Raw genomic sequence first — 16,422 nt, forward strand, 5'->3', positions numbered from 1 at the left:
TGTACATGCAGTGGGGAGCAGGTATGATGGACAACACAGGAAGCCACGCTGAGCACCCCTGGAAGTGACTGTCCTTCACATCACAGGCATAACACTGAACAACCTAGAGATGCACAAACAGTGGAATTTAGAAGTAGCAGTACTGGCTTTATGTAATAAAGGAAGCATTTTTAACTTCTCTCCTGTGTAATTATTCATGCGTGACTTGGGAATAAAGGATTTTGCCTTCCACATGTGTGGTTAGGTGTGGAGGTTTGGCTATTTCAGACAAATACAGTTAAGATCACAGCTCCCTCTTCCTCTGATTGAATGAAAAGGTTGGTATATATTGGGAAGTCGTTCTCTTATTCCAAATGTTTATCTAAATGCCAAGCTATTATCTCCTCTCTCATAAGCCAAAAAAGGTTATGCTTTGATCAAAATACTTCTTTCCAGATTATCTAGAAAACTGTGCTGGCTACTGGTTACATACAGACTGCTTGTCATTCTTTCATTCATCCTGAATTTCTCTACTGCAAAGCAGCGTTCTCAGTGACTGTACTGACAGATGCCTGAGGAGCATTGCAGGCCCCAGATGGCTCTGGTGAAGAATCAGCCTTGTAGGCAGAGCCAGCAGGTTCAGGAGGAGACAGTCTTCTCTGTGGTTTCACCTTGTGACGTGTGGAGCTCCTTGCATGAGCACCTGCCTCTGTGCAGATGTGTGTGGGGTGCTGTGAGGAAGGTTTTGAGCAGTGCCCAGGGGGTGTGACATGTAAATAGCTCCCGGCACTCAGCTCCAGAAATTGGGAAATGCTAATGGTCGCTTATCTGCCAGGGAGCTTTTGGATTCCTGAGGTTGGGGCCCTAGACTCTCCCTCACCAGCACTACAGGTAACTCTGTTGCAAAATGAGCATCTTAGACCTCAGCTGACCCTGGTGAGGAATAAAACTGCAGGAATTCTCTGCTTCCAGCACATTTACACTTCTACAGGTAGTCACACTTTGCAGAAGAGTGGGTGGATAGCTGCCTCAGGGTTCATTGAATGACTGCTCTTCTGCCCCGAGGAAGCAGCAGCAGCAACCACCACTGCTAACAGACTTTAGTGCTGGGCTATGAAGTTATTCCGAGAATATTAATCTCAGAGAAAACCATGAACACGGTGACTCAGGTGGAAAGATGGGGCTTGGTCGGGTGGGTTCCTTTCCTAGAGTCCCTCACCACTCAGAGTACGGCTGGTCCATGCGCACATGTGTGGCTTCCGCTCTTTACCAGGTTGTCCTTGAGCTCTCAGAGCCTGGATGCGCCTGAGGACAGACATGTTGATTTGTCATGATTTGGGATATTTTCAAAACGTGGAAGCCATCTCCAGACCAAGTTCCAGCTGGGCTGGGGCTGGAAGAAGGGTCACTACGTGGGTGGGGAGGGGCATTGGAAGGGGACTTACTGAGCCAGTGCCTCAGCCAGTCCAGAGAGGTAAAGTAACTTGTCCAAGGTCACACAGCACTCGGGTCTCTCTTCTTCTTCTTCCCCTAATCTGTTCTCATCACACCTGATGAGTTATTTATTTGTAAAGTCTGGAATTCCGAGTTAGATTTTGTTCCATTTGAGGCGGGAAGGAAAACAACTCTTTTGGGCTCTGTTTGAGTCCCGTTAGGCACTTGTGGAGAGTGTCTGGTGGTTTCACTGCCCGAAGGCCAGGCATCCCAGGGGTTGTGCATTTTATTGACCCCCCACACAGGTGACCAGAGGTAATCCAAAAAGCTGCAATGGGGCTTCCAGATCTAGAGGGGCTGCTAATGGGCTGCGAGACCCTGAGCTTCAGGTCAACCCCGGGAGCCTCTGAAGTTGGATGTTTTCAGAGCTCCCAGCTCTCCTGTCACCTAGGGTCTGAGGTAGGTGGCTGCCTCTCCAAGCCGTGCCCCCCCAACCCCCATTTTCCTGAGCCTGAGGGTGGACCTAGCCACTGGACAGCAAGGTCCGCAGGCTCCCCCTGCTGGCCGGGAGCTGTCACTGCCAGGCCTCTGGCTGCTGGGCCAGTGGTTGGCAGGTGTGGAGGCCCTCACCTGCCCATCCCCAGACGTGGATGCCAGAGCCCTCCAGGTGGTCTGAGGATGGAGCCCACAGGCAGTAGCTCAGCACCCCAAGGGTCTCTCGAGCGTTCCTTCCCCAGAGGTGACCCGGTTCCTTTGCCTTCAAGGGGCTTCTGCCCAGCCTAAGTTGAGTCACTCAGTCATGTCCAGCTCTTTGCGACTCCACAGACTGTATGTAGCCTGCCAGGCTCCTCTGTCCGTGGGATTCTCCAGGCAAGAATACTGGAGTGGGTTGCCATTCCCTTCTCCAGGGGATTTTCCCGATCCAGGGATCGAACCCGGGTCTCCCGTTGCAGGCAGAATACCATCTGAGCCAGCAGGGGAGCCCTGCCTAAGGGTCCCCAGCTTTTCAGTCGCGTGGTGGGGGAGGGGGAGGGGAGCTTAGTGGAAACGCAGACTATGGCCGCCACCGTGATGCAGGAGACATGGGTCAGGACACAAGGCCGGCTGTTCACCAGAAAGTGACCCTGAAACACTGCTCTCGGGTGAAGGTTCCTGTGTGTGGATGAGTCGTGAGCCCTGCCCCGAGTTGGGGGCTCACAGGGGTGTGGGGTGAGGGGCTGCTGATCACGGCTTCCACAGTCACAAGCCTCCCTTCCAGCCAAGGCAAGGCCCCAGGCCTCCAGACTTCAGCAGGTATTAGAGGCAGCCAGAAGCCCGCCATGCCTTTCACCAGGTGGGCCACTCCCATTTCCTGGGGATTCTTTGCAGGATGGGGGAGGTGCCCCTTCCACGGGCACTTGAGATGTCACATGAGAACCGAGCCTGTGGCCTGACAGGCATCATCAGTCACTTCCTGCTGAGGCTTCTGGCCAGAACCCATGACCTGTGTCCCCTGGCCCTTGGGCTTCCTTTCTCCACTTAAGCTGCCTGCAGGGATCTGGAACAGGTAGGTCTCATCTCCCCTCCTGGGAAACCTCAGTGGCTCCGATGTCCTGCCCGTCCAGACCACTTGCCTTCATGACCCAGCTCTACGGGGCGCTCTCACCCACCCTCCTGGCCCCTCATCCCGTTTCTCTGCACCCTTGTCCCCTCGGCCCTGACCCCTCCTACCTCCTGGCAAACTCCAGGTCCTGCTCTTGTCTCTGGGGAACCATCACAGAATTTCCAGCATCATGATCCCAACACAGTCACCACATTTAAGGGCCACTCAGCAGTCAGGTGGCGCACAGACCAAGTGCCCCCTGCAAGCCAGCACCTGGTTTTGGTCATGCAGCCTGAGGTCAGCACTGCCCAGCCCCTGGCCGCTACTTGTGTATGCGGCCAAAGGCAGCTAGAGGAACCTTCCCTCCCGGAGGTCTTGAGTTGCTGGTGACAACCATCCCGGAGGGGAGTCAAACTCAGCCTGCAGGTATGGGATGCCGAGGCTCTCAGGCAGGGGTGAGACCCCCCCTCCCTCCCATCTGGGTGCACCTGCCGTCTAGGTGCTTGTCTTCCCCCAGCCACACTCAGCCCATCAGACCCCTCTCCTAGGCTTCGGAGTCTTAGGACTGAGCTGGAAGTACCACCAAGACCCCTGAGGGATGCTTCAGTTCACCTTCTGTTCCTGGGTTGATGCGACCACTCCCGTGACCCTGCCTCTAAATCCACTTTTGGTTTAAGCTCCAGGTTCCTTACGAAGCCCCGAACTCACCTCTTGACCAAAGACTCGGATCCCCGAAAACATGAGGGTCCGAGGACCACGGGAAGTTAAGCTGGCTGCCCTGTCTCCAGCCCTCCTGAGCAGTGGATGTTTGCCCGAGTCCGGCCAGAGTCCCTTGTTCATCCCTGGAACTCACTTCACACCACAGCCTGGGCCATCCGCAGCCCTGCTCCTCAGGGTGTATCCATCAGGCCACCGGGTATCTCAGGGCCTGCTCCCTCACCCTGCCCAGTGGGCACTGGGGGACCAGAAACCACACTCATTTTCTCCTGGAAGGAGCCCCCAAGGAAGACGGGACAAGACCGGAGTGCCGGGCGACACGCGGGTTTTAATGGCATTAACACCCAGGAGTCACGCGTCGGTTCTGGGGGCAGCATCTTCCGGGGACTGCGGCTGCTGCCTCGCTGGCTGTGACCTTCCAGTCTGCTCTGCAGCCTTAGGGACTCAACACCAGAACCACCCGACCCCCAACCCCGCGAAATACACAATTGCACTGATTGACATACAGACCCCGGGCCCGCCTCCCAGAACAAGCCCTGGGTCTGTCGCACGGCTGACAAGGGCTTTGGCGTCTGCTGGCTGGTGGTCCAGGGCCGGGCCAGGGCGATAGTGTTTCTTGAATGTGACAAAGGTTCTTCTTGTACAAACTGGGTCTGGAAGATCTACTTCTGGTGCTAAGAAACTCTTGTCTTTATGGCTTCTCAGAGCTACCGAAGTTGGGCCCGGATAACGCTGTGTCGGTTGGTTTATTTGTAAGGAATGTGTAAGGCATTTTGGTAAGTTGAACAGTAACTTCTTTTTCTGCAGGAGACTCAGACAGAAGTGCCTTCCTTTGAGCTGCCGTCCTCCTGTGGACAGAGGGTGAAGGGGAGAGGCTGGCTGGGGGTGCGTACTCACCCTCAGCTCCTAACCCACCCTAACTATGGCCTGCAGCCCAACACCAGAGCAGCCAGGGCTGAAGGAGACACCGAAGGCTTGGGAGGGGCCCAAGGGCGGCTTTCAGGAATCTCTGTTCTCACCCCTCCAGCCCCTGAGTCCACGTCTCCTCCTTGCTGGCCTTCCCCAGGGTCCTGGGCACCCCCACCCCCGCCCCACGGGGTCGGCACTCACTGGTCTGTCCAGTCGCTCCTGCAGCTTCTGCACCGTGTCCTTCTCCTTTGCCAGCTGCTCCTGGGTCGTCTTCAGAAGCTCTTGCAGCTTGGTGGCCGCACGTCCCAGGTCACCCGTTAACTTCTTCTCTTTCTCTAGCCTCTCCTGCGGTCGGAGGGTTGAAGGGGATCAGCTCGCACGTGACACGCAGCAGGACGGCCCCCTGGCTGTGTCTGTGGGGCCACACCAGGCCCAGGAGGACACGGCATCCTGGCCATGATCAGGAGTGTTTCTACAGGGCTGTTTGAAGCTGTGGCCCCTGGGGCCACATTCTGGCTGCTGAGCACTGGTCTTAAGTTCTACTTGATCCAGTTGTCTGTGATCCTGGAGACTCGGGAATACTCCCCAACCTCACCCACCCCTAGACTGGACTGTGCTCAGGGGACCTCCAGGGATGACGATGGGGAGCCCAGGGTGATGGCGCCCCAGTACCTTCAGCTGTGCAGCCTCCTCCGCCTCCGAAGACCCAAGGGCGCTGGTGCAACGGAGCTTCTCCAACTCCGCCTGCAGCTGACTTGCCGCGAGCTGAGCCTGGGGGGTGGGGGGTGGCGTCAGGACCCATACAGAAGGAGAGTGACAGGGCGTAGTGACAGTCCCCCACGTGGGGTGCGGCTGGCCCAGCCCTGCCACCCTGACCCACAAGGGCCCTGACGGACAACTATCAGCTGAACAGCACCCTGACCTCCTCAAACTCAGCCGTGAGCTTCTGCCGCCGCGCCTGCTCATCCCCCAGCAGGGCTTCTGTCCGCTCCAGCTGCGTCTTTAGCTGCGGGCAAAACATTTGGAATCTGGGGCAGGCGGGATCCTCCTGGGTGCTCAGGGGCCCCCGACCCTGCCCTGCCACGGACACGCGGGGTGACCTGGGCCCTCCAGCTGGTCTCCCCTGGGGGAGGTGGGGCCCAGTCGCTGGGGAAGGGAGCTGGGTGACGGGGGAGAGATGCTGATGGGATGTGGGGTCCTTTAGTGAGACCCCAGGACAGAGGAGCCTCAGCCCCGTGCGAGCCTTGGCCCAGGAGGCCATCCACCCTGAGGCCGCCACCACTGTAGTGAGGCTGTTGACAGCCGACTGGATCAGGGGTCCGGAGGGCAAGTGCCCCACCAGACACCCCAGCCCTCACCCTTCCTTCCACTCTGCATCTCCTCAGAAGCCGGGTGTCTGGGCAGAGCGGGGCTAGGGTTCAGTGGGTGTTGGGGCTGCCGTCCCCGCCCTGCCCCGGGTGGAGGAGCCCGCGCAGCGTCAGTGACCAGCACCCAGCTCGCCCCCCTAACCTCGGCGGGGTCCTGCTCTGCTCGGGGGGCCTCGGCCGCGTCACCGTCCTCCACGTGGCTCTTCATCTCGCTCAGCTGCTGTCTGACCTGGAACAGGGAGGCTGGGTCTGTGCTGAGGCACGGCTGGATGCACGCAGCCCCCCAGGAGGACCGCAGGCACTCTCGGCAGCCACGGCCCCTCGGGGGACCTGCTCTGATGAGCGTGGCCTGTGTGGGCTCCCCTGCAAGTTCTCGGGGGGCAGGAGGCCAGCACCGAGACCCCTCACCCGAGTCAAACTGCAGCTGAGGGACCCCCGAGGGGCCCAGGCTGGCCTTGTGCACACACTTCACTCACTGCAAGGCCAGTAGCATGGAGCCCAGCGACTCCTGAGGGATGTGGTACATGCAGGACTGAGGGGCGCAAAGCAAGGGAGGGGACCTCCCAGGCCTGGGCCACACTGTGGTCCCAGCAGCCACAGGCCCAGGGTCGAGCAAACGTGTCAACAGCCCACCCACGTCCCCTCTGACTGAGTGTGGGAACATGTATACCCAGCCCCCACAGCGCAAGTGGTCACACCACGTCCACTCACCAGGGCAAGCTCGTCGCTTTGTTTCTGGGCTTCGCTTTTGGCCGCATCCAGCTGAGACTGAGATTCTAATAAGAGCTGCCTCAACTGAGAAAATGTAGCCAGGTGGTGGGAGAAAAGAAGAGAGGACCAGTTCTTGTGAGCACCTCTCAGGGAACCCAATACATGCAGGCACCCGCCCCGGGAACCTGCAGGGGAGGGGAGGGGGAGGCAGCCTCCAGCAGCTTCTGCTCTTTTTAAGACTCTGGAAGCATGGCATTTGGGAAACAGCTTCTCCCAGGCCTTCATGAGTGTTTACGGAGTGTTTTTTACAAAGCACTCTGTGGGCTTCCCTGGTGGCTCAAAGGGTAAAGAGTCTGCCTGCAATGCAGGAGACCTGGGTTCGATCCCTGGGTCAGGAAGATTCTCTGGAGAAGGAAATGGCAACCCACTCTAGTACTCTTGCCTGGAAAATCCCATGGACAGAGAAGCCTGGTAGACTACAGCCCATGGGATCGCAAAGAGTCGGACATGACTGAGCGACTTCACTTTAGAAAGTGAGGGCAGAAGTCTGAGATCACACCAGAATCGGGGTGCTAAGCTTATCCTCTCTGCTGCCTGAATGTGAAGCCCTGTCACGTTTAAATGCCTGCCCATGAGGATGGTGTCGCCAACCAGGCAGAGGAACTCCCATGCTGCCAGGCTGGCCGCCTCACCCCGCCCTGCCTGCAGGGCTGCCGGGAACGGGACTCACCCCCGCCACCTCCTGGGCGTAGTTCTGGCACTCCGCGCTGGCGGCCGCCATGTGCTTCTCCAGCTCGGCCTCCAGGTGCCAGGTGTGCTCCCTCACCTGGACGGGACACGCGTCAGAGGCCACAAATGGATGGGATGAGATAGGTACGACCACAGGGACCAAGGCTGGCCGGCCTGGGGACAGGGGCTAAGAGGCAGCCTCTGCAGCCCGATGGTTCCAGGAGGTGCCCGGGGCCAGGCTCCTGAAGTGGTGCTGCATGCAGGCACCCCGGGACAGGACGAGCTCTCAGGCCTCGAGATTTACTTGCAAGGTGAGTGCTGGGGGACCTGCTCCAAGGCCAGGGTGGATGGACGAGCGTGGCGGGGCCACCCCGCACCCTCCTTCCACGGTTCCTGAGGCCACGGCAGAAGCCACGGTGCACCAGGCCGGGCATGCTGCCTCCGGCCACCCCGAGGTCGCAACCGCTCATTAAGGAAAAGCAGGGACACATGGACCAAGAAAGAAAACAACCACAGGAGCCTCCATAAGAGGATGGCGCTCTCTGCCCAGAGCCCCCACGTACCTGGTCGGAACTTTCAAGTTCCCCTTTGAGCTTCTCGACAACCTCTTCGAGATGTTTCACGGTGACCCGCGACTACAAAGTACGAGAAAGGGGCCGTCAAGCATGAGCCCTGGGGGATCTGACCGGGGACACGCCGCCACGGTTCCTCGCAGCTGTCCTGGGACCCACCCCAGGAAGCCTATGGTGCCCCTGCCCCCCGAAGAGTGACCAGCCCCTCTTTCTGAGGGTGGGGTCTCCTGGAGACCAGGACTCAGCTGTTGAGTCTTTCTGCAACCACACTTCATGTGGCATCACCAAAACCTGACCTCCCCAAGTGACCCAGATAACCCTGTGGTTGTCCCCCCGGGACTGATGGCATTCTGCCCTGGCAGCCTGGCTCGGGCAGGCGGACCCTGGGTGCCTCGGGCAACGTACCTCCCGGAGCTCCTCCTCCGCGGTGCTCACCCGGGCCTTCCACACCTGTTCCTCCTCCTCCACGCTCTTTTGCAGTGCCTTGAGCATGGCCTCCTGTGGGAGCAGCTATGAGCATGGTCTGCGGACCCCACATACACCCCCCGGCTCCCTCCCCACCCCAGCGGCCACCCTGTTCAGATCCCAGCCTGGCGGGCCACACTGTGGGGAAGGGGCGGCCCTGGAGCGGGGGCCCTCAGCCAGTGTGCAGAAGACAAGGCCGTCGGGACTCTCATCTCTGATGGGTCTGTAGCAGAACAGGGTGGCCCCAGGGCAAGGGCTGGGTTCCTGGTGTTACAGGAGAACCAACCGCTCCCCTCCTGCCTCGGACTCGCTGCAGACCTTCGCCCTGAGCACCCCTCTTCGCCATCCAGCCACAGGAACAGTGCCCAGAGGGGAGCTGTGCCCACCCGAGGTCACAGAGCCAGGGACCCGATCGGGCCCCCCAACTGCTGGGCCTCCCTGCCGGGCCTCACCGTCTCGGCCAGGATGCTGCGGTACTGGTCACACTCGGCCTGCAGGCCGCTCTGCGTCTCCTCTGCCTCTCTCAGCTTGGCGGCCAGGTCCTGGGGGTGGAGGCAGAACAGGGGGCGGGGGCTTGCTGGTGAGCCAAAGCCTGACGACTGGCTCTGGGCACCCCCAGGGGGACAGGTCAGGATGTGAGGCTGGACGGCTGTCCATGCTCACCGAGGGCTCCGAGCTCATGTGAGGCCGCTTCGGCAGCTCCAGACAGGCATTCTCTTTGAGCTCCTGCAACCACTCGGCGTAACTCTGCAACAGAAATGTTTTGCGGTTGGACAGGATGCACCCCTCCATGGGCGGGGGGACCCAGAGGAGCCACCGTGCCTCCTACCTGGTGGGTGGGGGTGGGGAGCCCCGGGAGCAGGGCCAGCAGGGCCTCCTTGGTCTGGGCCTCCGTCAGGCTGAGTTGCTTCTCTGACTCCTCCTGTGGGGGGTCCGGGGGAGGGGTGTGATGGTCAGCCCTGGCGCTCAGGGGGACCGTTCAGACAAGACATCAGGGCAGAAGAGCAACACGAACAAAATCCATGCAAAGAGACCAAGCTTAGGGACCCCGTGGCCTCGGAGGGCCAGGCCCAGCTGAGAAGCAGCACACAGGGCTCACTGCTCCCCGCTTCTCCGGGGGAAACAGGCGGGAGGGCGGGCAGAGGGCACAAGAAGAGGCAGGGCTGGGCCCCGGGTGGACTTCGGAGACGCTGAGCCCAGGGCTGCCCTGCACGCGGCTTCAAGCTCTGCTGACTGGCTTGACTGAGGCCAGCCCGGAGCCCACTCTGACCTTGGCCTGGGTCAGGGACCGCAGCTTCTCCTCGCAGCTCTTCTCGGCCGAGGCCAGAGCCTCCATGGCCTTCCAGTTCTTCTCTCGGAGGTCCTGGGAGGAGAGGGGCATGGTCAACAGCCAGGCCAGTCTCTGCAGGGCAGGTGAACCTCCCTGACCCGCCTCCAGACCCCACAGGGCATGCTGGGCAGCACTGGTGCCAGACGGCTTGGGGTGAGCTGGTGCCTTTTACGGAGACTCGTCTGTGGGGCTGGGGGCAGGGAGAGGAGGGCAGTTACTGGCTCCTCAGAGAAGAGCCTCCCACCACCAGGAGGCCAACTCTTGCCCAGCCAGGCCTCGGGAGGCACAGGCAGAGGCTCTGGGAGATAGCCTGGGCTGGGGATGAGGCCGAGGCCCCTGCAGACGTGCCCTATCCACACGACAGGCGCCCCCCTCCCCGCCCCACACTCACATTGTTCTTCGCCTTCTGCTGCTCCACCGACTCCCTGAGCTCCGTGGCCTCCTTCTCCAGGCACCACACCTGTGACTCCAGCTCCAAGAGGCTAGGGACAGACAGCAGGTCACTGTCTGGCTCTGAAGGCCTGCAGCCCCCACAGGGCCTGTCTCAGGGCCCCTCCTTGTCCCAGGTGCCCAGGAGCACACACGGGGCCTGGGATGGGGGTCAGGCCACATACCGCCCCCCCAAGGCACAGGCTTCAGGGGAGCCTGGGCAACCACCTAGGCCCCCTCCTCGAGAGCTGAGGGCCCAGAGGCCACCAGAGTCCCACTTGGGGACACAGCTGCTTGGACAGGAGAGGTCAGAGCAGCCGCCTGGCCAGTGCTGGTACAGGCCCTGGACCGCTTTTTGGGGTGCTCTTTCTTCTGCTAAGGTCTTCCCCGATAGCTCAGTTGGTAAAGAATCCACCTGCAATTCAGGACACCCCAGTTCTATTCCTGGGTCAGGAAGATCCCCTGGAGAAGGGAAAGGCTACCCACTCCAGTATTCTAGCCTGAAGAATTTCATGGACTGTATAGTCCAAGATGATGCAGAGTTGGACACGACTGAATGACTTCACTTCACTTCTGCTGCCTGGTCCCGTTCTGTCCCACAGCCCGCGGCCCTGGCCCTTCCCTGCAGCCACAGCTGCCCTCGAGAGATGCAGCTGGGCCTCCTCGGCGGACACCGGGCAGCACCGTTGCCCGCAGTCCGTCAGGAACATTCTCACTCTTGGCGGTGCCCGGCAGGCCCTAGCTCCCTGCCACGACCACCGTGCATCCAAAACCTGGCTCTGCTGGGACCCGAAGGTGCCCCCTCAGTCCTGCACCCGGGCTCTGAGACGTTGGCCCGAGAAGACCCCAGACACCAGGGAGCTGGCAGGACAGCGGCCCCGCTTCCTCACGCTTCTGTCCAGACTCAAGGCCACGTGGTTCTGTCCGCCCCTGTCACCCAGATAGCTCAGGGTGGACACTCTAGAACGTCTCTTGCTGTCCTGAGAAAGAAGCTGCAAATGGACACTTTAACATGTCATCTTCTGAGTCTCGAATTAGAACAGGACAGGAAGCCACTAGAACTGACCTGAACCAGGGGTTCAGGAAGGAAGTCCCTCTGAGGACGCCCTAGGTGGGAACACATGTTCTGATTTTCTCACCAGAGGCCATAGTGAACTGCTTTTTGAGGACCACCCTAAGGAAGTATGTGAAGACTCAACACCCTCGGGAGGGCTGTGTGCTGCCTGCCCTGACCCTCACCTTCATTTGAAGTACAGTTTGCACCCAGCCTTGAAGATGGCTGTTGTGGACTTCTAAGATGCTAGTTTCAGGCCACAGAACCTGACCCCACCCTCAAAGCACCACTGGGACCCCTCACTGTTTCTCTGTCAAGCCGCCGGCATTCTGCAGCAGCCAGCCCCCTGCAAATCCCTGCAAGAGCACCCCCAAGGAAGAAGACACAGTCGGCAGGTGACGAGAACACACTGACAGTCACCCCGTTTGGTGGCCACTGCCCGAGGTACGTTCCAGAATGTATGGGGTTGGATCACTCACCTCCAGCCCAGAATAGAATGGCCTGGCCTAGTCACAACTTCCAGATAAACAGTCTGAGAAGAAAATTTCTAAAAACCCCTCATTCTGTCAAATATCTGCAGGATACAAAATACTAGAATCGACCCTATTTGCAACATGATCTAGGTACCAAGAAATTAGCTGTGTGGTCCAAGAATCTGATCCTAAAATACAAGAACAAAATGCTAAATAAACACAACCTCTCTACCCCCACAAATGCCGTGAGGAACAAAGCTGCCCTGAGCTGTCTGGAAAGGCGCACGGAGAAGGTTTGCTCCTCAGTCTCCAGCAAGGCGTCATGGGGCCTCCGAGAGGCCAGCTTCCTTCTCCAGCCTTCAGACCTGAGGCTGGGAATGCGGGCTATGGCCTGGAGGCACCAGGGTGACCCACCAGCGGCAGCAGCCAGAACAAGGGAGCCTGGTCAGCAGACTGCCTGGTACAAGCCCGACCACCCGCACAGGGATGGACAACATCGCCAGGCCTCACCCTATGTGGCCGCCCTGAGGACCCCTGGCCATAGCAGCCAGGACCACCCCGTAAGCCCACAGGCATCTGCTGAGGGACACACACTTGGAGGTGACGGTCGTTCCAAGGGCTCCAGCCCCCTGGCCTGGGGCGCCCCTACCAGGTCTCAGTAGGCTGGGGCTGGCCGCTGAAGTCACCTAGCACCAGCCCCCGCGTCTGGTCAGCTGGGACCCTGCACCACAGCCAGAGCTGTGCCAAGGTCTGGGCAACCTCCCAGGTTCTCCACTCGAGGTGCGTGACCCATTTTCTGTTTGAGTTATGACTTCAAGCCCTAAAATCCTCCCGTAGACATGGAGAGAAGCCCCTGACCAGTCAGTCCTTCCCGTCCAAAGATGGATGGAAGGATGGATGGACGGACAGCAGGAGGCCCAGCCACTCTCCCCACAGCCTGGGTCCTGCCCTTTCCTGCTCCCCACAGGCACTGGAGGAAGGGTGGGGAAGACAAGGCTTCTCAGGGGTCCTTCCCGGGATCCCACACCCAGCTGGGCCCCTGCCCCCTCTTACCGAGCCTGCTGCTGGTCAGCCTCCACTCGACTGGCCTGGAACGAGAGAAGAGCCCTGTCATCACCAGGAGACACACCTCGGATGGCAGGTGATCGGGCGGGGGGGCCCATGGGTGGCTGGGATGGAGGGGCCCAGGGAGGGGGCTGCTGACCTGGGTGTCCCTGGCCTGGCTGGCCTCCAGCAAGGCCTCGATGGAGCGGATCCTCTCCGTGAGCTGTGAGTTCTGCGCCCGGGCCTCGTCCAGCTGCCCATGGAGACCTCGCAGCTCCTCACACTTGCCCCTCACCTCGGCCTCGGAGGACTGCAGCTTGCTGTGCAGTTCTGCGGAAGGGGCAACCGGCGGGTCAGGGGTGGGGGGTTGCCAGCATGGATGTTCCCGGCTGCCCAGCACACACCCGTGGGCTCGAGACACACGCCCCACCCAGGGCGGCCTGCCAGCTGGTGGAGAGTCACCGCCAGGCTTCTGCACACCATGGGACAACGAAGCGCCCCCACTGCTTGGCAACGATGGGATTTGAACAGGCGTCTGCTGCAGAGTCTAAACCCTGCTCCTGGGAGACCAGCTCATGTCGCTGAGACCAGGGCGGGGGCTCCTGGCATGTCCTCTCCCCTCGGCAACCTCCACAACATCCCACCACAGCTCTGAATGACGGCCACATTTGTCTGACTCTGCACAGCCCCTGGCCCGGGGCTTGCCCCACACGCATGGGGCTCTGCTGAGGGCTTCCTCCTCCTCCCCACCCCTCACTCATCTCTGAGGCCTGGGGATCCACGTCCACTGCTCGCCCAATCCCCCGGGCATCTCTGTGGCTGCCTGGCCCAGCCCTGGTCCCCAGGCTGTTCTGCCCCTTGGTCCTTTCCTGGGCAGGAGCATCCGGAAGGGCAAGTGGGGTCGGTCCCGCCACCCCCACACACGCTCCCAGCCCTCATCACTCCACAGGACGGTCACCCGGGCCTGCCTGTCTGCCCCCACACTGGCCACTGCTGCCATCTCCAGCCTTGCACGCCGACCTCCTCAGCCTGTTTCTTGTACAGTCCAAGTCCAAGTCTGTCCCCATTCCGCAGGGGCTCCGTGCCAGTCACTTCTGCCCTTTCCTGGTCTTTGTGAGGCAGGCCTCTTCCGGTCATCCAGACCTGTCTCCCCAGAGGCCTCCCCTGACCACCTGAAGCCACACCGGGCCCATCACAGCAGGGGGCAGCAGACTAGAACCCTGAGCCATCCCGGCCCATAGCCTGTTTTTGTCAATAGAGCTTTCCTGGCCCACGGCCAAGCCTGCCTGTCCTGGGCTGTGTGGGCACTGTGGCAGCAGAGCTAAGCAGCCGTGACAAACACCATCTGGCCTACAAAGCCGAGATCACTACTGCCTGGCCCTTCACAGATGCAGCTGGCCGCTTCCAGGACCTGCTCCAGGTCACAGCCGCTACTTGGAAGTCTGGTGAGCACAAGGCTGTGCAACCTGGTCAATGGGCCGCCTGCCCTGCCTCCCCAGGGGCCTTTGGTGCCCTGGGCATCACCCCACCTCCTGAGGGGGCAGGTGCCCTGAGAGCAAGGGGGACCAAGGCCCATTTCGAGACCTGGCCCCAGGCCTTACTGAGCTAGAGGAAGGAGAAGGCCAGCAGCAGCCCTCGTGGTAGCGTCTTCTACCCGAGCCCACCTCCCATATCCAGCCCCCACGCCCAGTCCTCCAGACCCCAGGCCTGACCCCAAGCACCCCCGTGTGTCCCCTGATAGGTGCAGGAGTCTGGAGTCCCAGGTACTCTTGCCACACGGGGCCGGCCCTCCACCGCCCTCACCGGCCATCTGCTGCTGCTGCTCCCGGGCTTTCTCAGCGTCTGCCCGGAGGCTGGCGTGGCTGCTCTGTGTGCGGCACAGCTCCCGGCTGACCTCGTCCAGGCGCTTCTGCAGGGCCTCCTCGCTCTCCTTGTGAGACGTCTGGGGACCAGCCGAGGGAAGGGGGCCGTGAGGGTGTGGGCGGGAGGCTGGACTCTCTCGGCTCTGCCGTCCAGAGCCCTTCACTCCCTGCCGCCCCGCACCAATGAAGTAGAAAAGCTGCCTGGAATGTCTGGGTCAGTTCACCCCCTAGACAAGGCCAGGGGGCCATCCTGACCCCTGAAGAGTGGGCGCCCAGGGAAGACGCTGCAGGTGAGATCAACAGTCGCCCCATTTTCACCTGAGTGAGACCCGGGAATGGTCACAGCTGCTGAGCGTTTCTGGGCAAGGCGCTGTCAAGGCGCCCATGTGTCAGCGTGGTGAGCCCTGGCCACCCCAAGACACAGGTACCACCATCACACCCACATTCCAGGTGGAAAAACCAGGGCCTCGGTCAACACCGTGGGGGACTCTGTGTGACCGAGGATGGCAAGACTGAGCGGGAGGAGATGCGTGGAGCCTGGGGCTGCCTGATGAGAGTGACGATGACAACTTGGTATCGGAGTGGTGGCTCCAGCCCTGGAAGCATCGGGACCATCTGAGGGCTTTCAGAGCACAAGCACCAGGCCCTCCCCAGGGGTCCTAGCCCCATCTCACTGCTCAGGCCAGACCCACTTTATACCAAATTATCCACCTCAATTCCACCCAAACAATCCCCCCGTTTATCTGTGCCTGTCCTAGGTCCCCTGCACACCCAGCAGTCTCAAGAAACTTCTAGTCCTTGCCATGACACAGTCCAATGCGCTACAGCCAAGCTTCAGTGACTGAGCAGAAACAGGAGCCAAGCCGTGTGGGACTCCCCGAGGAGTCACACACACTCAGGGCGGCTGGGGGACGTGGGGCTCGTTCGGCCCGCGGGGAGCGGCCGGTGCCCTGAGGGGGCTCCTCCCTCTGGGGAACGGGCGTCCCCCTGGGTGACTATGAGCCCCCAGGCCACACTCAGGGCTGAGAAGGAAGAAGCCCTGGTGCTGGAGCCGGAGGCTGTGCGGGGACCGTGACGACACAGGGTGGGCGACTGCCTGGGGGCCCGCGTCCTGGCTCCGAGTGAGCCGGGGGGACTTGCTTAACTCTGTGCCTCCCGTTCCCTTCTGGGGAAATGGCACATAATGCCAGCATCTACCCCATGCGGTTACAAGGAGAATTAGCTAAGAACTAACGCTTTGAGTGTTCAGAACCAATGCTGAACATATAGATGGCACCCACTTGATGCTGACCAGGCATCACCAGTAACAAGACCAAGGCTGAGGGTTCCAGTCCCAGCCCTGCCTGGGTCTCCAGCGGCCACAGTCACAGCTGAGGACAGACGACCCCGGGTGGCCAGAAGGGCCAGGCGGGGAGGCTTACTGGGCGGGATGCACGGGCACGAGGGGGCCGCCGCCCCTCACCTGCAGCTGCAGGACCTGTTTCTCCACAGCGGCCGCCTTGGCCTCCAGGGCCTTGCGCTGCTGCTCCTCCTGCCGTGCGGCCTCCGACTTCTCCACCAGCTCCTTGCTGACCTTGCCCAGTTCCTGCCGGAGCTTGGCCAGCTCTGCGTTCTGCCTGCAAGACAGTCACCAGCCCCCAGAATGACGGACAGGAGAGGGCTGAGTCGGCTCCCATGAACCCCAAGAGCTGCCTGGGGCGATGGGGACAGGTGGCCCTGAGCCCGTCCTCCGGGGCCCCGGCTCTTTCTTAAGTCATTGCCCGAG

At 60.8% G+C, this 16,422-nt stretch overlaps 1 protein-coding gene across 2 annotated transcripts in view; it reads right to left on the reverse strand.

Moving 5' to 3' along the window:
- Positions 1–4,020: 4,020 nt before the first annotated feature.
- The window catches only part of RRBP1 (ribosome binding protein 1), a 46,953-nt gene continuing 34,551 nt past the window's right edge, over positions 4,021–16,422 (reverse strand). Inside the window, exons 7-24 of one of the 2 annotated variants that reach the window (XM_061126400.1) lie at positions 16,120–16,273; positions 14,599–14,737; positions 12,956–13,125; positions 12,805–12,839; positions 10,187–10,277; positions 9,736–9,828; positions 9,295–9,387; positions 9,129–9,212; positions 8,918–9,007; positions 8,406–8,498; positions 7,992–8,063; positions 7,430–7,525; positions 6,700–6,783; positions 6,131–6,217; positions 5,544–5,627; positions 5,294–5,392; positions 4,823–4,966; positions 4,021–4,560 (exon numbers count right to left, since the gene is read on the reverse strand). In XM_061126400.1, coding sequence (XP_060982383.1) covers positions 4,525–4,560; positions 4,823–4,966; positions 5,294–5,392; positions 5,544–5,627; positions 6,131–6,217; positions 6,700–6,783; positions 7,430–7,525; positions 7,992–8,063; positions 8,406–8,498; positions 8,918–9,007; positions 9,129–9,212; positions 9,295–9,387; positions 9,736–9,828; positions 10,187–10,277; positions 12,805–12,839; positions 12,956–13,125; positions 14,599–14,737; positions 16,120–16,273 — 1,744 coding nt within the window. In that variant the 3' untranslated portion in view covers positions 4,021–4,524. The remainder of the gene's footprint in view (positions 4,561–4,822; positions 4,967–5,293; positions 5,393–5,543; positions 5,628–6,130; positions 6,218–6,699; positions 6,784–7,429; positions 7,526–7,991; positions 8,064–8,405; positions 8,499–8,917; positions 9,008–9,128; positions 9,213–9,294; positions 9,388–9,735; positions 9,829–10,186; positions 10,278–12,804; positions 12,840–12,955; positions 13,126–14,598; positions 14,738–16,119; positions 16,274–16,422) is intronic. The other variant, XM_061126402.1, reaches the window with a different exon arrangement.

This window comes from Dama dama, chromosome 23 (genome assembly GCF_033118175.1).
Source record: "Dama dama isolate Ldn47 chromosome 23, ASM3311817v1, whole genome shotgun sequence".
NCBI lineage: Eukaryota > Metazoa > Chordata > Mammalia > Artiodactyla > Cervidae > Dama > Dama dama.